Below are 25,826 nucleotides of genomic sequence, written 5' to 3' on the forward strand. Positions count from 1 at the left end.
TAGAAAATCTTCAGAAGGCTGCTTGTAACGTTCCAGGTTTAACTGCTGAATGTGCGACGAAGCGACTTCCACTTCTAAAAGTAAGTTTTATGCCTAAGATTATTGACAAGGATAATCTATTGGAATCTATTATTGAGCAAAACTTTCACCTAAGCAAACATTATACTTCAGCCGAATTTATCAATAACGTGAGAATCAGGTTTCCGGTTAGCCAGAAAAGTGCAAATCCTCGATCACCCACGATGTATGTATCGTGGGTGATCGAGGATTTTTTTTCTAACTCTCTGCCCAGTGGGCACTAAGAGGGCCTCTTATAGCAAGCCCATTATGGGTTCGGCCAGGCCCACAATGGGGCGGCCGGGTGGTGAGGGACGGGGACCGACATATCCGGACGGATCACCCCCCGAAAAATTCCTGGGGATTTTTCGACCCGTCCGGATTCGATCCTGGGTCCCCCAGGGCGGCAGGCTGCTAACCTTGATCGAGGATTGAGATGTATGTACAGTTGTAATAAGTGTGTTCGGATGTTCGATAGTGCTAATGTCTAATTGAGGGCTACCTTTTTCTATGTAAGGACGACTTTTAAAACTTTTCAACTCACGCGGGCCGCATAAAAAAGAAAAATGAAAAAATGACGGTAAATCAAAATTATTTATTTGTAGGCTACATGATTATAAATTAACGTATTAATCATTGCTAGTTTTAAATTAGTTTTGACGCGAGTCTGTTAGCCGATTTCTAGTTTTATTTTATAGTAAACTAGCTGACCCGGCCACACGTTGTTGTGGCTCAAAATGTATCTATTATAAATGTATAACGCTTCCCCCGTGGGGGAAATTTCAAAAAATCCCTTCTTAGTGTAATTCTCTTGACGTATCTATTAAAACGCAATCAAAACCGCATGCAAAATAGTATAAATAGAAGCCGAGTTCTTCACAGTAAGCCTTAATCCTGTCCCTTTCCCCGCTGGGGAATATCGAAAAATCCCTTTTTAGTGTATATTCTGTTGACGTAACCTATTAAAACGCAATTAAAAACGCAAAAAACGCATGCAAAATAGTATAAATAGAAGCTGAGTTCTTCACAGTAAGCCTTAATCCTGTCCCTCTCCCCCCAGTGGGGGAATTTCGACATGTATATTATATAAAAACACGTGCGTATTCGAATGCAACGTGGTGTCAAAATTTCAAAGGAATCGGTAGGAAAAACAAATGTTATATTTTATTTATATAGATAGATATAAAATGATCTGCTTTAGTCCGTTCTCACAGAAAAACAATGCCTCACAGAAAAGCAAACTTAGGTCGTCGGAAGTTAGCGCCATCTGTTGGACATGAAAGCCTTAATCCATATATAAATATATTTTTGAAAGGGGGGAAATAGTGGTCTTCACATATGCCAGAAACCTTCGCGGGAATGTATTAAACAACTTCCCAAAGTTTCATGGCAATCGGATAAATGGTGTAGTAATGCATGAAGGACAAACAGACAGACAACAGACATACATTCGTTTTTATATATATAGACTAGCAGGTAGGCCCGGCGTTGCTCGGGCAAAAGTAACGATAGCGAAGATTAAGGTTATCATGTTATAGTCACAGAAGAAAAATAGTAATTTCATCAACAAACTAAATATTTCTAAAGAAAGGTCTAAAGAATTTGAAAATCAAATATTTTAATATTGTTCGATATTCACGACGTGTTCTGATTATATCGTTCGATTTTCATCGAATGTTCTAAAGAAAAAAAATCGAGAAAAACCGAATAATCTGTTTAAATTTGAAAACCGAATATGTTCTAACATATTACTCTCTCTCTTTTTTTTTTTTTTCTCCAGCGCCCGTAAATCTTGCACGTCGCTTTCTCTTATTCTCCATTGTTACTACTCACACTTCCATTGTTGATGGAAGTGTTAAGTACTTAACACTTCCATCAACAATGGAAGTGTTAAGTACTTAATCCTGTTCCTCTCCCGCGTGGGGAGGAATTTCGAAAAATCCCTTCTTAGTGTGCGTTCTCGTGACATACCCTAACTGCGTACCAAATTTCAACTTTCAACTCCTAACCGTTTGGGCCCTGCGCTGATTATTATTATTATTATTATTATTATCAACTCGTCTCGATTATATATATAGATTGGTTGCGGAACAAACTGTTGGCATTAGTTGTAAAATAACGATAGAAATTTTGCTGCATACTTTCTTAAGGTCGAAAATTTATATATTCATTAATATTTAGTGCGATGCAGGCTGCACAGAATATTAATGCAAGCCGCGGGTTGCTCGCCCCTGGTCTAATTAATGCTATCATTCATATATTACAATTCACAAAGTGATCACTTTAAGTGGATTTCACTGCATTACTACTTTAAAGAGATTCGTATATAATTACTTTACAAACCCAACATGCAATATTGAAATTTTATTTAAAATATTAAAATCGATAAACATTTAAATATATTTAAGCAATACGTAGAATACAAATAAAACATTTGTAAAAGTATATTGTGTTTTCAACTATTTAAATTATCATAATAAACGAAATATACGACGAGTGATGATGATTTGCCTAAATTAGGCATAATATTAAATTGTATGAACTAATTCAGTTTTTATCAGAGAAAATGATATTCAAAACGATTGATCCTTCAGTTCAAATAACACTAAGAGCAGTTTTTCTTCTTGGAAACGGTCCTGAAATTCAAAAGATTCGAATACACGGAATGCAGAGCGCTACACATCTGCAAATTCAAATATATAAATATATTACATGAATATATTGAAACAGTTAATTGATTGGCATACCTTGACAGGAAACTTCTTGGTAACATCGAAGAAACCGTTAATAGATAAACATAAAGATGCCTTTCCAAATCTCTTCATAAAATTCACAATCTGTACGAAATTTATAAAATTATTTTATGCAAATTAAAATGTAACGCTAATTCTATTTTATAAGAGAAGTTTTACTTTTAATTTCTGTTCCAATTTCAGATCGCATTGAGCGAATCTTCGGATGTCCTGAAACGATGTTTGCATCTGAAAGAAAGAAGAAAAACATGTTACTAGTCTAGTAAAACACGGAATAGAGCATTTCGTACAATACAAAAATTACAGCAGATGTAAAAGCAGATGCTAAAAATCCTACAAAGAAACAAATAACTGATAGTCCAGCACAAATTATGAAAATTATAATTTTCAAAGCAAATTCCGTTTTCGAATAAATCAATATATAATAAAGCAGACTGGTTTCCGTTAATAGAGAACCGTACAAAATTGTCAATACGTAATTGAATGGACCATTCAATTGTTTCACATAGTTCCAAAGTTCGTTGTGTTGCGTCATAATTTCTTCTAATTCCGTTTCCAAATTTGGATGATTCATTTTTAGGAGTTGCAAATCTTCCGATAACTTCTGGAAAATCATCAGTAATATAATTATAAACAAGAAAAGAAAAAAACCTAAATACAGTATTTCACCCGTAATTAAACTAGTGTAAATGCCAATTTCTACGCTGCAAAAAAGTGCTTCTTGCTCGTATAACTTTCCTTCCTCCACAGTACGGTATAAGTAAAGAAAATTCACCGCTTGTCCGAAAATTGTTGAACATACAACAAGAACAGAAGCGAAAATTCTGGTGTAATTAATGACGTCGTACAATTCTTTTCGACAGAAATATTCTGGCTTCGTCAGTTTAATATTTGGGGTTAATTTTACTCTCTTTATAATACTGAAAATGAGTGCGAAAGTTAAAACCGCAATAGCAACAGTCATTTTGACAAAGATGACGTCGTTCTCGACTAGTAAGTACCACGATTGACAAGGAATCATCTCTGACAAAACCGGTATTGTCATGGAAGACATCAAACAGAAAAATATCCAGTAGAAACATTCGATGAAGAATGAATGAAATTTTGTTACAGTCGGGTGAACATGAACATCATTTCGGTTGTGGAAGGAACAAGGAATGAAAAAAATATATCCGTAAACTCTTGCTACGGACGTAAACGAAGATAAAACGCAGTTCAAACATATCTCTGTTTCTGTGTTCATATTTTTTCTATTTCTTCTATACTCGTCTTCGGCTTCAATCCTTGCCAAAAATTTTTCCATTATTTCGTAACACTTACGTAACTTTATAATAATGTAATTACAAATGATAATCCAACTTTAAAGTGTCGTGTGTATGTGTAAAATGAAAGATTTTTACATTATTAGATGAGAGAAACGATACACGCGTTATGATCGATTGAACGGTTTTGATATTCAAATCATTTTGACTATGGCGAATACATTTTTTGTCATAGTTACTATTTACAGAATCCAAGTTTAACGCAATAAATAGATATTCCGTTGTGTGTTTATATGGAATATAAGCATTAAATTTATATGGAATATTGCATTAAAATTCTTGTATAGAGGTATGTGGTAAATCGTAAGCCAGTTACGTTTAAACGCGGTAACTGATAATAAATTATGGAGTATTTTTAATTTTCTAACTGGTATTTACGTAATATCATTACGTAAATTTTAATTGTGTTACATTTATAAATTAATTACTTTGGACTCCGTCAGGCGGATTCGGCTTTAGCCTTGGTGTGAAGACCGGAAATCGAATTCGAGCGAATAAATAAACGGGATTTACTGCCCCGAATACGTCGGTAAGACAAACGTGAAAAAATTTTGAAATTTTGTAGGAAGGTTTGTGTTTTACGGAGATTGATGATTTAAGGTCCAGAGGGTGGGAGATAAAGTGGGTCGTGTGTATCTCCAGTATCATCGGACTTAATGACGAGTTGACTTGTTATTAGCGTTTACATTTCTTTCTTAATAAAACTCATTCCTACCCTCAAAATGAAGATTTTTGCCTTTTATAACAGTTAAAAATATAAAAAGTTTTTAAATAAAATATGATAACAGATGGCGCCATCGATTGTTGCCAGGAAAGTTAAGCAACTCTTGTTGGATATTTTTTATAGCATTAGTTCATATACTGTACATTCAAAATGAATAATTTAATGAGTTTTGAATCTTTAATTTAGAATTGATGGATAATTTTTCCATTTACTGACCTATTCAAGTCTATCTTGTGTACTTACCCATAATTATAAATAATTAGGTCGCAATTTTAAAAAAAATTGTATACTTATAAATTTCCATAGCAGTTCGTCCGTTAAATATGGACCAGATATGGAAACGTTAAGGGCAGGAGGACCCGATTAACTATGTACGAACTTCCGATGATGACCTGAGGGGTTATGTAATTTCCATTCAAAAGTTTCTCTCCAAAGGCATTACGTAGATGACCGGCACGACTCTATTGTTAATGGAAAAATAAGATGTACGGAGGAAAACCCTACTAATTGCAGGTGCAGAGCATACATGTTAAAGGAAATAAATAAATAATATGGTTAAAAATTGCCGCCCGGCATTACTGTATGGCGACGTCACAATATATAACTGCTCGTTATAATATTTTTCAAATTATTTAAAAATTTGATATAACAATTCTTGCGTAAGCATATCACGTGTGTGATTCAGAAAAATCATTAAACTGCACTACGATTAAATTGAACGGAGTTGTGTATTGGCTTATGTCAATCTAAAATTCAGAATGTTGTAATTTATGGACTTTGCATTGAAACCATGAAATAAATTCGTGTTGAATAACGTAGAACAAGGAGAAAATCGATATTTTCCTTCGCTTTACATGCACTTAACTTTGAAATATTTCTTCTTAAAATATAAAATATAACTGCTAAATTTTATTATTTATAATTTAAAAAGTAAAATTAAATCAAGCTAACGTCGAGAATCTTTAAATACACGTGTATAATTAAATTTTTAATTTCAATGCAGTATTAAATACATTACTAAAACGTAACGACTCAGTAATATTTGAAAAGTGATCCGTGTTATACAGGTTGTGATGGCTCGAATTGCTAACCTTAATGTCCGACAGACTTTATATGAATTGCTTAAATAAAAAATTGTAAAACTGTGGAAATAATTCCCTTTGTGTTATACCTATATGTTATGTTTTACCAAAAACACTATCTCACTGAGAATTATTTATTAACTGTAACGAACGTTTTCAACCTCTAAGTAACGTTTTTATTTATTTATTTTATTATTTTGTTATTTTAAATTGTATAGAGTCTATATATTATTGTATTATATTCCTTGCATTAGACTAGCTCAATATTCCAATACTGTAATTTTCAGTGGCGTGCCGTGACATTCGATGACAGGGAAGCTGTGTTTCTGTAACAAGCCGACTTCCTGGGGCAATCAGTTAATTGCGCGTCAGTGATGGTCTAGGGCAGTGGTTCTTAACCTTTTTATACTCGCGGCCCACCAAATATTTCATAATTTTTTTGTGACTCCCATTTTTTTAAATAATAATTTATATTTGATAATTTATCTATAATAAATTGATTTTTTTATTATTGCTTTATTTTTTATATAATAAATGTAAATCATAACTTTATTATTTCATTATCTATTTAAATAACACTCAAACTTCACAATTAAACACGAAAACTCATTAATTTTTAACAGAAAATAAAATAAGAAACACGTCGATAAATCGATCCAATGTCGATGCTAAAACTAAACTAAAACTAAAACGCCCACTTGTCGTAAGGATTTTGCATATCTTTTGCAAAAATATTTAAATTTTCAAAGCCTACTATTTTTCCTAATTATTTTTAAAATTCCAAGCATTAATAGTTTCTTAGAATTGCTTTGGAATAAAAGAAGTAAATACTGCGGTGTAAGTAGCATATTTTCATTTATTTCTTCTGTACTAACAAAGTTGTATGTAGGAAGAAATACAAAATAAATAAATAAAAACTAAATAGGAAAACTTTATCTTTCTTATTTCACTTTTCAATACGATATTCGGTTATACATCAATTTTCTTTTTATTATATTCTGAAGGAAATTTTGCATAATTTGGCGGCCCCCGGCAAACTTCTTATGGACCCCAGGGGCCGCGGCCCCCTGTTAAGAATCACTGGTCTAGGGTCCATTCGTATTCATTTGTTCGATAAGCCAGTAAAAACTGTAGACTTCTCTAAATGTATTTTTAATATCACAATTACATTCTGAATCGCTAGCCACGATATAAGGGCTAAAATTAAAAATAAATTATAAAAACTTACTCGGTGAAATAAAATGTGCGATGGATATACATACCTGGTACAATGTATTGTTCGATTGTATTAATATACTTTTAAAGAAAATTATAATTAAAATATAGCTTTGTAAAGAAACGTACATAAAAATAACATAAAATATCCCACTTAGTCAAATAGCTCGATACGAGTAGCTAATGGATGGAATCAGAGACGGTCCAGGTAGGTGTGTAGTGTGTGCGTGCCAAATCCCGAGGGTGCCGATACCGGTCAATGTCAAATGCCTCTTTTGTCGCGTCACTAGTATATCTCAAAGGACGCCACAGGGCTGTTGTAAATTTTAAACGTTTCTCACTATAGCTGTAAAAATCTAACTATGTTAAACTTAATAGTCATTTGTTTTCTAACTAATTCGTTTTAATACGAGGTGTACACAGAAATCAGTTTCCCACTGTACTGAGCGAGTGATTGGTTCTGTTAAGCTTTTGTTGAAGTAAAATTCTGGCTCTTTCAACAGGGTTTTATTTATGTCCCCATTCCCTAATCTCTTAATTATTTAGTTACTTCTTGAGTAGAGATGTTACCGTTAAAGTATGAAATCCGTTATTTCATAGAATACCTAGTTATTCCATGGAATAACTGATCGTGTCCGTTAAAGTGTAAAACTCTCTTGTATTTCATGGTTTAACTAGTTATTTCATAGAATAACGATCTGCAGCCCGTTAAAGTGTAAAATAATCTATATCATATATCTCGCACGACAAATACATTTACCTTCCACCCCTACTGCATTTATGAACTATTCCAGGCCATAGGAAGAGAACTTGTTAGCGTGTTGGCGCCAGTTTATTCCGGTTAATTGATTGCTTGCACGTACAGTGCCGGCTGCTGTTCGTCAAATACTGTTTCCACGTGTCAGGTATTGAGATACATTTATTTTTTTAAGTTTTATAATTTAGTCATTTGTTATTACGTTAATTTAGTTTGCTTACGTTAAAGTGCAATTATTTTTAAGACCTTAAATTGCCTTGAACAATGAATTCTTTAAGTGATAACGTAAAAAAAGCTGCAATGAAAGAAAAGTTTGAATCTTTACTAAATAAGCGTGATGTGAAAGAGAACAGTGCTTTGCTCACCCGTGAAAAATTATTAAGTTTGATAGCTGATGTAAAGAAATCTAAAACATCAGATAAGAAAGTGCCACGTGATTATTGGTTACTTCAACATTACGATGTCCTTGAAGTTCAAGGAGTAGAAAAATTAATAGTCCCAGTAACAAATGCAACACCAGATGTAATGTTTTATTGCTCAAGTGATTCTTTGTTTGACATTTTGTACGAAACTCATTTATCTATTGGGCACGGTGGTAGAGACCGAATGATAAAAGAACTTAATCGTCGTTACAAAAATATTACGCAAAATGATATTAAGATTTTCCTTAATTTTTGTGAATCTTGTCAACAAAAACGCAAAGCGGGCAGAAAAGGTGTTGTTGTTAAGCCCATGATTTTTTCACATATGAATTCAAGATGTCAGGTTGACCTCATAGATTTTCAATCACAACCTGATGGAAACTATAAATTTATTTTAGTTTATCAAGATCACCTTACAAAGTTCGTGGTTTTAAGACCTCTTCAAACAAAGAGAGCAGAAGAAGTTGCAGGACAGTTGCTTGATATATTCCTGTTGTTTGGAGCCCCATGTATATTGCAGTCGGACAATGGAAGAGAATTTTGTAACAAACTTATTGATGACTTAAAAGTAACTTGGCCAGAGCTTAAGATCGTGCATGGCAAACCAAGACATAGCCAAAGCCAAGGCAGTGTTGAGAGAGCCAATCAGGACATAGAAAATATGTTGACGACTTGGATGCAAGACAACCAGTCAACTTCGTGGAGTAACGGGTTAAAATTTATCCAGTTTATGAAGAACAGAGCGTTCCATTCTGGCATTAAAAGGTCCCCCTACGAGGCTATGTTTGGTTGCGCAGCTAGAGTTGGACTGTCAACAACTGCCATTCCGAAGGAAGCACTTAATTCGTTGGTCGACGAAGATCAATTACAAAATACTTTGACTGCAATGAATGTTTCTTCTCAACCTGATAATGAAAAAGTAGTTGAACAAACAGTATTAAATAATCCCATTACGAAAGTATGTGTTGTCTGTTTAAAAGAATGCAGTGAAGATATAGTTTGCTTCAAATGTATGGAGCCTGTCCATATATCATGTTCGGAAGATTATGTTTCAGAAGATGAAGTTGAGCAGAAAATCTGCAAATTGTGTTTTAATGAACTTAATGTTCAAAGAGAAAGAGAAAAGTCTAAAAAATGTTTAGAAATTCAAGCGAAAAAGATGAAATTAATGTCGGATAAATCTCATTCTGAAGCCTCTGTGGGGTTTACCGTCCGTATCCCAGTGCCTGAAGTTGACAGAGGAAAAGGTGATGCCAAATCTATTTTAGCTATCATCATAAAAATAACCGAAGAAGGATTTTTCCAATTGGGCACAAGAAACGGCCGCATAAAACAATTATATTCCCGATCCCAGTTCAGTGTCTGCGAACAAAAATTAATTAAAATCGAAGAAGTACCGGATGTAGAAATATCGCTCCGGTCGGTTGCTACAGCTCAAAGTTTGGTACTGGTCAGGGATTTAAAAAATGTTCGTGTAAAACCCAGTGTGTCAACAAAAAATGTTTTTGTTTTAAAAATAATGTTCTTTGTAATTCCAAGTGTCATTTTAGTAATCCTTGTTGTAACAAATGATTTTATGGTACGTTTCCATAAATACCATTTATACGCTGCATAAATTAGATAAATTGCTTCTTTTTCATTTTAATTGTCTATCATTACTTTAATTTCATTTTAGATAAATTGTTTATTTTACACTTTAACTGTCTCTCATTAGTTAATTTATAGAATACCTAGTTATTTCATAGAATAACTAGTTAAAGTCTCAAATTAATAACATATAACACACTCTAACGGACACGATCAGTTATTCCATGGAATAACTAGGTATTCTATGAAATAACTGCATTAAATACTTTAACGGTAACAGAGATAAGTCGAAACCAGTTACAGGACTCTGTACTTGAATATCTGTAGTCTTGGGAAAACAGTGGAAAGACAAATTTTTATAACAGCGGATATATAAATCGTAAATTTAAGGAAAATAAATTCTAGAGTTTTTTTTTGTACCTTGTACGTCTCATTCATTAAATTTGGTTGTAAATGATGCTGCCAAAGTAACAGTTAATTTTTTAACATTATACAAGAATTGTACACATTTTTTTTTTTTGCATTCCCATACAGATGGGACATACTGTAATCGTAATATCACCGGTTTAACATTGAAATCCGTAAGAGCGTTTATTCTGCGTTTATTCTGCTCTCCATCCGTAAGATGGGAGAGCAGAATAAACGCAGAATAAATATATCAAATATTTTAATGGAGTTTTTTTAAACTCCTGTCAACTATACAGAACTATCATAAAAACGTGCCAGTAAATTCCTATCGGTTGGGTTAAGTTATAAATCTAGTCTAGGGTGGGCAATCTTTTTTATAACATGGGCCAGAATATATTTTACGTTTTTTCCGCGGGCCGTAGTAGTTAATTGACGCCTTGTTGTGACTTGTAATTTTTTAGTCTGCAAATATGAAATAAATAAATAAAAAGTTAATTACTACATTTATTTCTCTTATCGTTTTCGAAAATTACAAAGAATTGGAAAAATAACTATTAATTAGTTATTTTTCCCAATTTAATAATCTATTAAAGATCTCGCGGGCCGGATAGAAACTTTTCGCCAGCCGTAGCTGGCCCGCGGGCCGGGGGTTTCCCGCCGTTGATCTAGTCTACTCATGATTCACATAATCGGGCGAGGGTGGCCGAATATCTAGCAGGCGGCTAACGGTCCAGAACCGCTCCGGGATATAAAATTGGACGCTTTACGCGTGTGTCGCTTCTACCAGCTAAACCGGGCGAGGTTGGTGCTCTGTAAACCGCATGTGCCAATGCCTATATAATCTGGCCGATTGGAAACTGACCCGGTTTCGACATTCCTTCTGCCACTGAATTATTCGAATATACAATAGCAATCTTATCGTTTTTTTCACATGTAGTAGGCCTATAGAAATTTGTAAAAAATACATACTGCAGTTATAATAAAATATTAATTTTAATTAATTCAAAGTACGTTAAAATATGAAAATTTATATTTTATAAAATACAAGGGAAGGTCATTGGAAGGTGGAAGCGGCGCTTCCATCGCTTCCAATGACGGCACGCCACTGGTAATTTTGTATTTTGAATGTGTTCTTAATTTTTCTATACAAAAATATTGCATAATTTTTTAACACCCGAGAATAACCTGTAGAACAGGTTAAAAACGTTCGTTGCGGTTAATAAATAATTCTCAGTGAGATAAGGTGTTTTTGGGTAGGTTAAGAAGCATCCAGCTGGGTATTAATGTAATTAAGTATTTTATGTGATAATAAAGTGCTTATATTTTTGCAACAGATTATATAAATTACTAGCAGATGAGCTGAGCGTTGCTCGGGCAAAAAGTAACGATAGCAAAGTTTAATATTATTACATTATAGCCGATCTTACCCGTTTTCAACGGGGATAGCTGTTTACCATACTGGGATAACGATAATTAAGACTCACTGCAACCAATAACCCGTGCGTAGTACCACTAAGTGATGAATAAGAAGCGTTTTCGTAACCCCTTCTGGGTTCTTCTTCGGGTTCATTCATAAACACGAATTCGAACATAAAATCAAACACTAAGACGAAGAGTTCGAATAAAGCGAACATTCGCTCCCCGTGTCAACTTTGAACACGATGGAGCACAAATAACGTTGAGAATTTTTAGAAGGGTCTAAAAGTATGTTCGATTTTCCGCAAAAATGCAAAGAAATGGCATCTAAAATAGTACAGTTGAAGCCGAGTTCTTCGGGGTAATTTTTAAGTGAGTTTGAGAATTTCAATGCAGCGCTTCTAACATCCAACGGTTTTAAAATCGGTTCATCCACAATAATTTCGCTGAACGTTAGAGCATCTTCGAGCTGTATCAACGAAGGAACTTTAATGTACAAAGCATTGCTCAAAGCCTTTTTCTGCGACGAAGCGTGTTTTTTCGCTTTATTATCGTGATGACATTGCTTCATCCAAATCTTTTTGTAGTTGTCATCTATTTAATGTGCACTTTACTCATATGTTGAGTCTTACTTTCAAATCTGGTACCAGTATTCTTACATCACAATTTAAAACCCTTTACTTTTCAACCTGATTCCACCAGTTTTTATGGGATTTTTCAGTCATTAATGACTAGAATAGTTTTTATTATAATTCTATATTCACGACGCAGTCACGTGATTGCTGATTGACCAATAATATGTTAAAATTTCAACAATGCTATTATTTTATAAATACTCAATACAGTGGTGCCTCATATAACGTACTTAATTCGTTCCAGGTGCACGTCCGTTAAGTGAAACGTCCGTTATACGAAACGCATTTTCCCATAGAAATACATGTTAAAACATCTAATTCGTTCCGCACATAAAATAACCGTACTGTATCATAAAAAAATGAACATGGGGTGCGTTCTTTTATTCCTCCGCGTAACTCTGCGCGAGCGACATCCGTTTAAAAATTCCTGCGGAATGCGTTCCTAAATTCCGGTGGGAGTGCGCGCCGTCGAACTGCAAAAACGGCCGCTTGTCAGTGGCGTAGCGTGGGAGGAAAATTTCGCCGCCCCTTATTTAGGTATTTTTACAAGATATTATTATTTATTGTGAAATTTTGCCGCCCCCTAAAAGTGCCGCCCGGGGCGGGCCGCCCCTGCCGCCCTCACTAACGCTACGCCACTGCCGCTTGTAGCAGTAGTTTACAGTGGAAAGCAACATGGCGTCCTCCATGCAGTGGCGTAACGTAGTGAGGGCGGCAGGGGCGGCCCGCCCCGGGCGGCACTTTTAGGGGGCGGCAAAATTTCACAATAAATAATAATATCTTGTAAAAATTTAAACCTGTACAATACACAATAATGATGATTATTCTTGCTGAAAAGTTCTTTAGAATTACTATATATTTTAGTCTTTTAAATTGAGATATCTAAATAAGGGGGCGGCGAAATTTTCTTCCGCCCCGGGCGGCTGACACCCACGCTACGCCACTGCCTCCATGGCTCAGATACTTTCGTTTCCGGGTTCATTATGTGGTTTTATGAATGAAAATTTAGAAATTGTGAAAGCACGAGTTAGCGCACGCGGTGATGTAAGTGTCTTTACGAATTTTTTTCGAATGGTAGCTGGCATTCTATTTTTTTTTTTTTCGTGGCTATTTTGAATGCTCTTTCAACAAATAATCCATTTTATGGTTAAATTTTACAATTGAAACCCTTCTTTTGCCTTTAAAAGCTCATATTTTAGAATTATAGATTCCTCCATCACGATACTATCGATAGTGCGGGCGCTGCCATCTTTCTTTTCACCGTCGTTCCTAAATGCCTACAAACAGCAGCGCACTCCCGTAGTAGCGGAGACGCAGAGCGACCGCTATTAAAGAACGCACCCATGGAGCAGTCACCGATTATGCCGAAAAGTCCGTTATTCGCAGCCAGTCCGTTGCTCGAGTCACGTAACGGCCAAACAGAAAGTCCGTTGTTCGCAGCGTCCGTTATTCGAGGCGTACGTTATACGAGGCACCACTGTACTTTGAAATAAAATCTTGAAAAAGAGGAAGCGTCAACTCTCAAAATAGCTATTAAACTCATTACAAAACTTATACATTTATTCGAGTTTTTAATTATTTATAATTGTTAAATTTTAATTATTTTTACGAATTTATTTTAGCAAAAAGTTCGATTTATACTTAACACACTGAAGTATTTTTTTCAATTAGTAATTTAACTTGAATTAAATAAATATAGACATTATTAAGTCTTATGCTATTATAAAATATATAAATATATAATATAAATAGTTTTAGACTTTATAGTAAATAATTTAGAAAAAAATAATAATAATAAATAAAGTAGCTTATGTCTATGTCGGCCGGATATTTCAAAAGAAACACGAATTGCGAGCAAAGACATTTTGTAACCGTGATCTTTCTAATTTGCGAAAGTTAAGCTATTGTATATTATAAACTTTTCTAATTGGCCAACACTGCTCGTGACATCATTCGCAAAACGTCATCGACGACAACAATTAAATTTCAACTTCATCTGTAATTGTTATCGAATCAACAATACAAAAGCCATTGTTGTTGATCAGACTCCAAACTCCATTTTCGTATCGCCGGCTCTTTCCAAGGAAAATACCCAAATTTTTTCTTGTTTCAGAAGAAATAACGGAAGAAAAAAGCCGAGAACTTGCAGAATAATCGAGGGAAAAGGGAAAGACAGAAACGCCGTATTTCAGTACATGAAACAAAACTCAAATGAAACATTTGGAAGACGACATTAGCCAACTCATAACAAATTATTGTAGAAGGAATCCATTTTAAACGAATTCGTATTACAAGTAAATCACTTTATTTTATATAAGTGTTAGGTAGATTATCGGAATATTTTCGTACGTTTCCTCAAGGGAACAAAATTTCCTTATTGGATTTCCCCGATTAAATTTGAAACCGTGTCTTCTTATTTACTTTGTTTCGTCAGCACGAATCTTAATCAATTGCACTTCATTGTGCCGAAGAAACAAAATAGATTTCATTTATGAAATTCTCTTATCTCCTGATTTGATTCCGGGTTCCCCGGAGTGGTAGGCTGTCACCTTTACGGTTCGACCGTCTGGCTGTCTACGTGAAGAGTTCAAGGATACGGTTTCATTCTATAAAAAACGTACTAATAGACTAATAGTCGTTGGTGAAACCAGAGTGGTTGAGACATCAACCTATTTTTGTGGGTAAATCGGATATATCGGGCTGTGTCCCTTACCACCCGGCAGCCGAACCTGCGATGGCCCAGAGCCCCAGACAAAAGGTCCATGTAAGCTAGGTTCTCGTCCTTCGTGTAACAAAATAATTTTCGTTCCGAACGAGCTGCGTAGCAAACCGTACCTCTAATGACCGCTTTTTACATAATTCATAAAATAAACGTTCGGTAACCCGTACTAAGTATTAGGCCTGTCACTTCATTTATTTACTATACTTATTTCAAACACGATGCGGGTAATACAACAGTATTCTTACCATAAAGGATTATTACAAGTTTAATATAATATTGCAATATATTCCAAAGATTTTTATATTTTAAATGTGTTCTTAATTGTTACATTCGGAAAAAACTTATCAATGTTCCATAGATTTAAAAAAATAAAGATGACGTGTAGAACAGGTTGAAAACGTTCGTTAAAGTGAATAAATAATTCTCAGTGACGTAATGTGTTCTTGTGGAAATTAAGAAGCCTCTTGCTAGGTATAAACTGATTAATTAACTACAACATTACATGAACAAAATTGATTAAAAAAACAATTAAATATTTAAAAAATTTTAAATCATAAAGAGAAGTATCCAGGAAAAAACAAAGTGTAACCGTCATACTTAAAAGCAAAACACAAAAATTTAATTGCTATATAATCCAATGGAGAGTTTCCCAAAATGGAAAAACACAAAACACACTTATACAGCGAAAAAACCACCTTCTGTGAGCTAACCAAGAAACCTAAATACAAAATAGATCAAAATTAGCTAAAAAATAGTTTCATTTTCTCAATAAAAAAGCAGAGGTTACAATTTGTGATATTTACCAATGGGGCCCAATCATTTTTTAACATAAATAACAGACAGACCAAAACCACTTTTATTCAAAGAAACCCCGTGTAACTGTCACGTCATGCGCATTTTGCAACGTATCACCTTCGCAGCATGGAATAAATATAGGTAAACTTACTGCATGCTTCGCACGTATGCAAATACCTCTGCAATAACACTGCAAGACATTTAACTTGCATTAAGAAGAAATTTTCTCGTTTTTCTTTTTTTATGACATTTTCGAAAATAATTTTCATTAAAAATAAACTTCAGTAAGTTGTTATTTTTCATTTATAGGAAATCAAAAATAGAATTGCTCCTGATCAACTGAAACATATTTATAGCAGACCCGAGTCAGCCCGAGAGGGTGAAGAAGGAAGATCGATAGTCCGCCTCGGAAGAACGAAGAAGGAAGATCCGAGTCAGCCCGTAGGGGTGAAGAAGGAAGATCCGAGTCAGCCCGTAGGGGTGAAGAAGGAAGATCGATAGACCGCCCGGAAGAACGAAGAAGGAAGATCCGAGTCAGCCCGTAGGGGTGAAGAAGGAAGATCGATAGACCGCCCGGAAGAACGAAGAAGGAAGATCCGAGTCAGCCCGTAGGGGTGAAGAAGGAAGATCGATAGACCGCCCGGAAGAACGAAGAAGGAAGATCCGAGTCAGCCCGTAGGGGTGAAGAAGGAAGATCGATAGACCGCCCGGAAGAACGAAGAAGGAAGATCCGAGTCAGCCCGTAGGGGTGAAGTAGGAAGATCGATAGACCGCCCGGAAGAACGAAGAAGGAAGATCCGAGTCAGCCCGTAGGGGTGAAGTAGGAAGATCGATAGACCGCCCGGAAGAACGAAGAAGGAAGATCCGAGTCAGCCCGTAGGGGTGAAGTAGGAAGATCGATAGACCGCCCGGAAGAACGAAGAAGGAAGATCCGAGTCAGCCCGTAGGGGTGAAGTAGGAAGATCGATAGTCCGCCCGGAAGAACGAAGAAGGAAGATCCGAGTCAGCCCGTAGGGGTGAAGTAGGAAGATCGATAGACCGCCCGGAAGAACGAAGAAGGAAGATCCGAGTCAGCCCGTAGGGGTGAAGTAGGAAGATCGACAGTCCGCCCGGAAGAACGAAGAAGGAAGATCCGAGTCAGCCCGTAGGGGTGAAGTAGGAAGATCGATAGACCGCCCGGAAGAACGAAGAAGGAAGATCCGAGTCAGCCCGTAGGGGTGAAGTAGGAAGATCGATAGACCGCCCGGAAGAACGAAGAAGGAAGATCCGAGTCAGCCCGTAGGGGTGAAGTAGGAAGATCGACAGTCCGCCCGGAAGAACGAAGAAGGAAGATCCGAGTCAGCCCGTAGGGGTGAAGAAGGAAGATCGATAGACCGCCCGGAAGAACGAAGAAGGAAGATCCGAGTCAGCCCGTAGGGGTGAAGTAGGAAGATCGATAGACCGCCCGGAAGAACGAAGAAGGAAGATCCGAGTCAGCCCGTAGGGGTGAAGTAGGAAGATCGATAGTCCGCCCGGAAGAACGAAGAAGGAAGATCCGAGTCAGCCCGTAGGGGTGAAGAAGGAAGATCGACAGTCCGCCTGGAAGAACGAAGAAGGAAGATCCGAGTCAGCCCGTAGGGGTGAAGAAGGAAGATCGATAGACCGCCCGGAAGAACGAAGAAGGAAGATCCGAGTCAGCCCGTAGGGGTGAAGAAGGAAGATCGACAGTCCGCCTGGAAGAACGAAGAAGGAAGATCCGAGTCAGCCCGTAGGGGTGAAGAAGGAAGATCGATAGACCGCCCGGAAGAACGAAGAAGGAAGATCCGAGTCAGCCCGTAGGGGTGAAGTAGGAAGATCGACAGTCCGCCCGGAAGAACGAAGAAGGAAGATCCGAGTCAGCCCGTAGGGGTGAAGAAGGAAGATCGATAGACCGCCCGGAAGAACGAAGAAGGAAGATCCGAGTCAGCCCGTAGGGGTGAAGTAGGAAGATCGATAGTCCGCCCGGAAGAACGAAGAAGGAAGATCCGAGTCAGCCCGTAGGGGTGAAGAAGGAAGATCGATAGACCGCCCGGAAGAACGAAGAAGGAAGATCCGAGTCAGCCCGTAGGGGTGAAGTAGGAAGATCGACAGTCCGCCCGGAAGAACGAAGAAGGAAGATCCGAGTCAGCCCGTAGGGGTGAAGTAGGAAGATCGATAGACCGCCCGGAAGAACGAAGAAGGAAGATCCGAGTCAGCCCGTAGGGGTGAAGTAGGAAGATCGATAGACCGCCCGGAAGAACGAAGAAGGAAGATCCGAGTCAGCCCGTAGGGATGAAGAAGGAAGATCGATAGAGTGCCGTTCTTCTTTTGTTGCCCGGAGAATTGGCCAAGCACGCCGTTTCGGAGGGTTGTAAAGCTGTAACTAAGTACACCAGTTCAAAGTAAACTTCAGAATATGAAACGGCCCTTTTCAGAGCCAAAACCTTTTGGTAAAGGGTAGCCTATCATATCAATTTTGATAAAATGTACGACATGTTCTTTGAATTAAAACAAAGTATACAAAGTTTGCAAAAAACATGTTTCACTATACAGACTTTTTCTCTCCTTACTTTTTTAAGTAAAACTGGATTCCTAAATTTTTATTGTATTGGGTTGTTCGAAAAGTAATTTCGTTTTTTCCATAAAAAATAAACGCAATATTCTTATAATAAATAAATATTTTATTAAGTTATATATTGACCATTTTGGTGAAATACCTGTTCATTGTTTCTGGTAATAGCACGATTTCACATTCATAAAAGTTTTGATCGTTGTTTACAAAAAATTGATCCAAGTGATTTCTGACATTGTCATTTCAAGTAAATGTCTTACAGTTAAAAAACAATTTGTATAGACCGGAACAAGTAATAATCTGAGTGTGCCCGATCTTGCGAATACGGTTGGTGCGATAACACATCCCATCTAAGCTATAACAGTTTCTGACCAGTTACCAAACTTGCGTGAAATTTGGCATTATCATGGTAAAACGCTACACTTTGTTTGCTGATCAATTCTGGCCTTTTCTGTTTGATGATATTATTCAATTTGTTTACTCGATGGCAGTACACTTTCGAATCAATTGTTAAATTGTCTGGTAAAAGCTCAAAAAAAAAGATTTTCTTTTAAATCCCACCATAGAGAGCATCTTTCTTTAATAACATGTGGAACCCATATATCGAGCTTTGAAACGAAACCAATTCGTTTTAAGTAATAATAAACGGTTCAATTTAACAGATTTAATCTTAGTAATTTCACGTGTTGTTACACGGCAGATTGCTTTAATCGGTACCTTTATTTTGTTTTCATTGGCTTCAAATGGTTATCCAGAATGTTGTGATATCTTCGATATTAAAATTGCCAGAACGCAATTTTGTAAACCCGTTTTGGCACTGTCTTTCTCTCAACACATCTTCTCCAAACATGTACCACAATTTTTTTCTTGTTTGAACAGAATTTTGGTTTTTTAGTTATAAAAAGGCAAAATATGCCGAAAATGATGCTTTCGTTTTTCCAAATTTGATGAGACACCGAAAAAGAAATTGTACAGAATCGAACAAAATTTTTTACGAATAAGCCTTAAAATGTCAGCTGTCGAAGTATATAATGAAAATGTGGTTTAAAATAAAATTGGCTGGTAAAAATACATCTAATTCCTCTAGTAATGAAAAAACGAAATTACTTTCCGAACAACCCATTATATCATACTTTTCCTGTTAGCGATAGGGTCGTACCTATCTAATTTCGTTGAGGAAAAAAATTTGAATCGACCTTTTGATATCCATTCAAAACCTGACATTCCTGTACAGTTCATCTGAGCCTTTTGTTACCAATCTTTCTACATTCAGTTTCGACTTTCATGTATCTACTCATTTCTCCAGATTAAGGAATCACAGACAGACAGACATTCATACAAACGAATTAACAGTCGAAATTTACAGGTCTACAATTTTTTCAAACTGTAGTACAATAATTTTTCTATAAACGCAATATTTACGAGAACATACTTCCCACATTTGATAACAATCTAGATGGGTTTATAATAATAATAATAATCAGCGCAGAGCCCAAACGGTTAGGAGTTGAAAGTTGAAAGTTGGTACACAGTTAGGGTATGTCACGAGAACGTACACTAAGAAAGGATTTTTCGAAATTCCCTTCGAAAATTAGGAGGCGTCCACTGCAAAAATGATTCCCGGCACCGCAGAAAAATTAATTGAGATTGCCAAAAATTGGGATAATTATCCAAAGAGAATCTCAAAAAATGTGAGATATCGATATACTTCACATTAATTGATTAAAATTACTTCAATTATATTAATCGCGATTAGAAAATTGGCATTACAATAAAGAACCGTAATTTCAATTTATAAAATTTTGTGGACTCAGTAAAACTCATACGTACTTATTTACCCATTTTTAATAAGAAAAAATCAGTCATGACAGCCCATTGATAAGTGCTGATACAATCAGTGTGGCCCACGTGCATGTCATAAGATTAAACACATAGGATTGAAACCTGTAGTGTAGAACAATACTCTCAACCAAAGACAATTAAATGCTCAATTCTATCAAAACAAGTTTAATACAATAAATTTATTTCCACCACACGAAAACCATTAACGTAGTGCAGGGAATCAAATCGTTGTCCTCTACACGAAAAAACTCTTTTTCGCTTGGGATGATTGATAAATACAACGGTAAAAAGTTATAAGTAACGTAGTTCACTAAAGGAAACACTTCTCTAAATGATCGAGTTGCTGTGTCGATGCAACGTGTACACGCATCACAAAAAACATACACGAAACACTTCTTCTGTACTATTTTGCGTTCAGAATATTTCAGCCTTTCCAATTTCTTTTTGATTGTCGTATAATCAGTTTTATGTTTTGCATAAATATAAACAGGAAAAGCCTTGACTCTCTCACCATGAAAAACTGTGAGCCTGTACATTTTTCTGTGGAGTGGCAAATCTATAAAATGATCAGTTTCGTGTTTGTCCGAACATACTGCAATATCTTTGTAAAAGATGACGCATTTCGTTTGTTCGTCCGGTATATTCTTTTCGTGGCATACATTCTTTATTTCCTTTATCAAATTGACTTGTCATTAAGTATACATTCGTCTCCAAAAGTTTGAACGGATAATTAAAAATATTGAAACCCGGAATGTTTGGAAACATTGATATTTGTATTTCTGTTACTTTTTGTATTGTTAACTTATAATCTTTAGAAAAAAGGAGCCCTGGAATTAAAAACTTGATTGTTATTAACAATTGATAAATAACTTCAAACTTACATAGTACAGCTAGTTACGATAGAATAAATGCATATATTTACTATCTACATAAGAAGCGAGTGTAACTTTAAAGGATCCATTAAGATCATGTATAGGCTGAAACGTACGTTCGAGTTTAGCTCCTAAAACAAACCAATTGTATTGAAAATTATTGTCGAATCCAACGTAGGAACGTAGACTTTCCGAGTCGTACCTTGCGGAGTTTATTACATCACGAGGAACTTTCTGTTTAAATAAATCAAAATATTTACAGCAAATGTAAATTTATTTACATAATGTAATTAATGAAAACTTATTTTACTGCAATTCAATAATTGTAATAGTATCTTTGTATAATTGTATTCAAGTTAATGTCTACGAAGACTCTGCAGTTCCTTTTAAATTTTGAACTAACTTTTATACAAATAAATACAAACTAAATATGTTTAATTGATAGAGTTTCAGTGAAAATTGAATGTGTAAAGCATTACTTCACTGATCAAAAGAAAACTTTCAAAGTTAGGACTTGATCGAATATGAAATTGAAAAGAATAGTCAATTGTCGATGTTTCCTTAAACATTTTCAAAATGAGTAATATTATTAAAACTTTAAATAACAAAAAAGGCTGTTGTAGAAATTATATGAAGGCCAAAGGACAATTACTAGCACATTCAGTCATTCTATGACAATCTATAAAATGATCAGTTTCGTGTTTGTCCGAACATACTGCAATATCTTTGTAAAAGATGACGCATTTCGTTTGTTCGTCCGGTATATTCTTTTTGTGGCATACATTCTTTATTTCCTTTATCAAATACAAACAATAGAAATTTTAAGCATAGATTACAGGAAAGCATTCGACAGTATCCTACATTTCTGGTTCTTACATATATTACACAAATACAAAATATTCTAACATTTATTAAACATCTGGAAAAAGTAATGCAACACTGGATAACGACTCTACATCTCAGATTTCTTATTTCGTACGTTAAACAATTCAAGACCAGATATTTTTAGAAAAATTGTTTAAATTCATTGTGGTTTTGTGTTCTTAAACCATCGTGCGATAAATTAAAAAACACAAAATATGAATTAATATTCTATTTTAAAAATTCAACGTAGCGATATAATACATATTTTTATGCCATTTACATAAAACACATAAAACCCTACATCCTTAAAAGGACAGTCTAAATCGCGTATTATAAGCTACACACCGTTACTCTATTGACGAAATTGAGGTATACTGTAGATAATGAAAAAACATCTCACGTAGAGAAAATAATTGTGAGGAAAGACAGAACCGAATCCATCGATGACTGAGAAATCTACAAATGTCTAGATTTAGACAGAGAAAACTCACAGTTCTATACAAAATCTACCAAAATAAGAAAGTACAATTCGCCATTTGTGTAATTAATATTTTCTAAACTGAATTCCGTAACTTAGAAATGATTTATCTTAATCAATTTTGGAATTTTGAGCGTTTGTAGCAATTATATAATCAAAGCATTTAATGAACAAAATAATGTTATAATAATTACCCTTGTGATCATTGTTACTCGGTGATACATTACGTTTTCGATCATATCTCTCCATTGGATACACACTTGTCTGCATGTATCTAAACTTTCATCCTCCAGGTATTCGAATATATAGAGCATTATTATTTCTGGTAATTCTGTGATTAACGTGGAGCCATTTTGAGTTAATAAACACATTTCTTTTGTCATTTCAAGTGTCGTTTCTGCCATTTTTTAGAAACTGTCTGTAAAGAAAACAAAAATTATTAACTTTTTCTACTATTTCTGTTAACTTTAGTGAGTCCTGTAACAGTTGAATATTGTCAATTTTATTGTAGTTCGCGAGCATTTTTGTCCTTTCTATACTGCTACAAAATTACAAATAAAATAATACAATATTTTATAAATTAAACATAAATCGAAAGAAATTTCTCTTTCGTCTCTCGTAACCAAACCTATCAATCGACTGATCTTTCGTGGATATAACGAACTGCTCGGGTCTATTGTTGTGTTAACAGTAATGACGGATAAGAAATAATCAGTTGCTAACGTGACTTTTAATTTCGGCGCGAACAATTGGATATAAAGGATATAACGGCAAATTAATCGGTAGTGACGTCGAAGGAAATTCGTTCGAACACGAATCGACTCAACATCGTACTAAGTTACACCCCTTCGAGGTAAATTAGCGATTACTTCGAAGTCTCTCGAATCAAACACTAATTTTTCGGGCGGAACACTCTCTATAAAAGTCTAGGTGTGAGAATATAACGATTTTATTGAAATTATAATGTTGTGAATATGACAGTAGCCATCCCACTTTCAATGCGATCCTCGTTTCCATCTATTTATTAAATTTCTTACAATTAGGCAAAAAATGGAAGCAGCCAAAACTAACGTCAAGAAGTCGTCGTCGTTGATCGTCGTCGTTTCACCAAATACCGAGCAAGTGCTTAGAGGGACAGACGAAATGTATATTGGATCTTTAAGAACCCTGCGTTAGCCGCGCGGGGGGGACTGCACACGGTTAGGCGCACGGGGTGAATTTACACCCACGCTTTTAAAGTTGTTACTGTAAAAATCAAAATTTTTTTCGCGATTTTTTCGTTTTTGACGGTAGTGGGATTGTGTTTCTGATGTACTAATCAACAATACTACTTAAAATATATCATTTTTGTTTATTTATAACGAAAACAAAAAAGTATTACGTTTCGCGAATTTTTCAGGAAAAAAATCGTCAACTTCAAAAGTGTATTTTTCAAACTGTAAACAAGTCTGTTGCTATCTAATCGTTGAATCGTATTCCTGTATGTGTTTTTTAACTGTTCCAATCATTAAATGCTTTGTCACAAACCCCGGGCCAAAAATATTTCAGTATTTCCAAAAGTACACCCCCCGAAACTCTACAGCGACTAGAGATAAAAAAGCGGATTATTGCCAGATAACATCGATAGTTAACTTCTTTTTCACTGTAATTGGTTACTTTCTTTGTCTGTTATTAGATCTACCAGTAAAAACAATTGTCGGTAAAATTCCCGCGAAATGCCACGCCCCCGCAGACTACCACTTTGACTTATGTTAACAGTCGCGATAAAATCGCGGAGGGCTTCGGTCCATGGGTTCGACTATACCACACGTGATTTAATTAGACGATTTAGTTTCTTGTACTTGTTACCGATTTCTGCGTAAAATTTTTGGAAAAATAAAAGTGTGAAAATAAAACAATATCGTAAAACCACTGTATTTGTATTTTCCTGTCACTGGAACAAGCAGTTAATGAGGAGCAGAAAGGAGGTCCGAGAATTTTCTATTAAACTACAATATAAATTTAAATAACAATAGCTTAAAAAGAGAAATATTGTTTTTTACGCCATCATAAAATTGCTATAACGGACTTATCATACAGGAAAAAGGCAAAATAGCGTAAAATAGATTTTATTAAAACAGAATATGCATTTCGAGTATTATATTCTCTCTTCAGTTCTGTTTACAGTGTATCTGGTGGTACAAAATATAGGCTTAAATAATTGTGCTATTTTTAGAGATGTATACATTTACAATAACAATTATGGCGTAGAAACATTTGTAATTTAAATAGTATAGTCTTATGGTGTAATAATTTCCTGATATTTTAAAACGAAAATTTATTTACTATTTTTTGGGAGTAAAGTTCAGGCATATCTGCATTGTAGTGTTGTTACAGACAACTTAGAAAATGAGGAGATTTACGTAGATCGGTTTTATTACAGTAGTGTTAACAGTTACCTTATATCGTCAATCTGTGTCTAAATTTATTCTATTAAGGGAATTTTTATTATTCGTGTGGTTTTCTTTTAATACAATTTATGCCATTTTTAGGATATTTACATTACTGTATTTATTAGTAATTCACATCCCTTAACAGAACAGCAGAGTTATTACAGTTGTATTTAATAGCACAGAGATGTTCGGCTATTCTAGTTTCTAATTACTTTTTGGTTTCTTTTACATAATAACATGTAAGTGTACGACTGCATTCTAATTTATACATAACATTATTGTTTAACCTTATACCTCGTATTATTTTTCTACTAACTGTGGATTCTTTAAGAGATTTGAGTATGGCAGCGGTCGGGGAACCGTGGTAAATTACCCCAAATGGGATAAAAATGAAATTATTGGGGGGAATAGGGGATTTCTCCAAAACCTAGAGTAAAAGTTTTCAATGAAATTATTGTGTTCCAAAATGATAATTTCATTTAATTTGTCTATTATTTATTATTTTCATGAAACTTTTTCTGTGTAAAATGATTCGATAAACAGTGTTTAATTTAAATTTGTATCGATTTTCTCCTTTCCAAAATGAGGGGAATAATATCGACTTACACAAATATATTTTGGGACAATGGCTAAAAAAGTTCCCCACTCCTGGCGTATGAGGTTATTTCAGATCGGGGTTAATGATGTGTTAAAAGGTTTTTATAGAGTTCTTTATGCTATTAGCAAGATTTACGATTTGTTGATAATCGTTTGTGTGTCGTATACGATGAAACAGACATCAACATATCTGTTGTAAAATGTTACACCATGAATGTTTTTAATCGTTTTATCAACTTTTAACATACAAATTTCCTCTAATTTCGGGCCTACACAC

The 25,826-nt window shown here is 35.1% G+C and overlaps 1 protein-coding gene and 1 long non-coding RNA gene across 2 annotated transcripts in view; both read right to left on the reverse strand.

Moving 5' to 3' along the window:
* The window catches only part of LOC136968084 (uncharacterized), a 385,441-nt gene that overhangs the window by 336,456 nt on the left and 23,159 nt on the right, over positions 1-25,826 (reverse strand). The window lies entirely within an intron of this gene.
* Positions 2,595-3,384, reverse strand: LOC136968074 (uncharacterized). The gene is made up of 4 exons (XM_067262034.1): positions 3,115-3,384; positions 2,970-3,038; positions 2,805-2,894; positions 2,595-2,740 (listed from the first exon to the last, which is right to left on the reverse strand). Exons 1-4 carry the CDS (start codon positions 3,382-3,384, stop codon positions 2,663-2,665), a joined length of 507 nt encoding a protein of 168 aa, XP_067118135.1. The 3' UTR covers positions 2,595-2,662.

Source organism: Centruroides vittatus, unplaced genomic scaffold (assembly GCF_030686945.1).
Source record: "Centruroides vittatus isolate TY-2023 unplaced genomic scaffold, ASM3068694v2 contig_1388, whole genome shotgun sequence".
Lineage (NCBI taxonomy): Eukaryota > Metazoa > Arthropoda > Arachnida > Scorpiones > Buthidae > Centruroides > Centruroides vittatus.

Bases quoted from the DNA above. Each gene is read 5' to 3' on its own strand.
- LOC136968074 (XM_067262034.1), bottom strand. From the start codon at position 3,384: ATGAATCATCCAAATTTGGAAACGGAATTAGAAGAAATTATGACGCAA. The intron at 3,039-3,114 runs GTAATTTTTGTA...TCTTTCTTTCAG, and splicing joins CATCTGCTTTTACATCTGCT to ATGCAAACATCGTTTCAGGA. The intron at 2,741-2,804 runs GTATGCCAATCA...TTGAATTTGCAG, and splicing joins CCAAGAAGTTTCCTGTCAAG to ATGTGTAGCGCTCTGCATTC.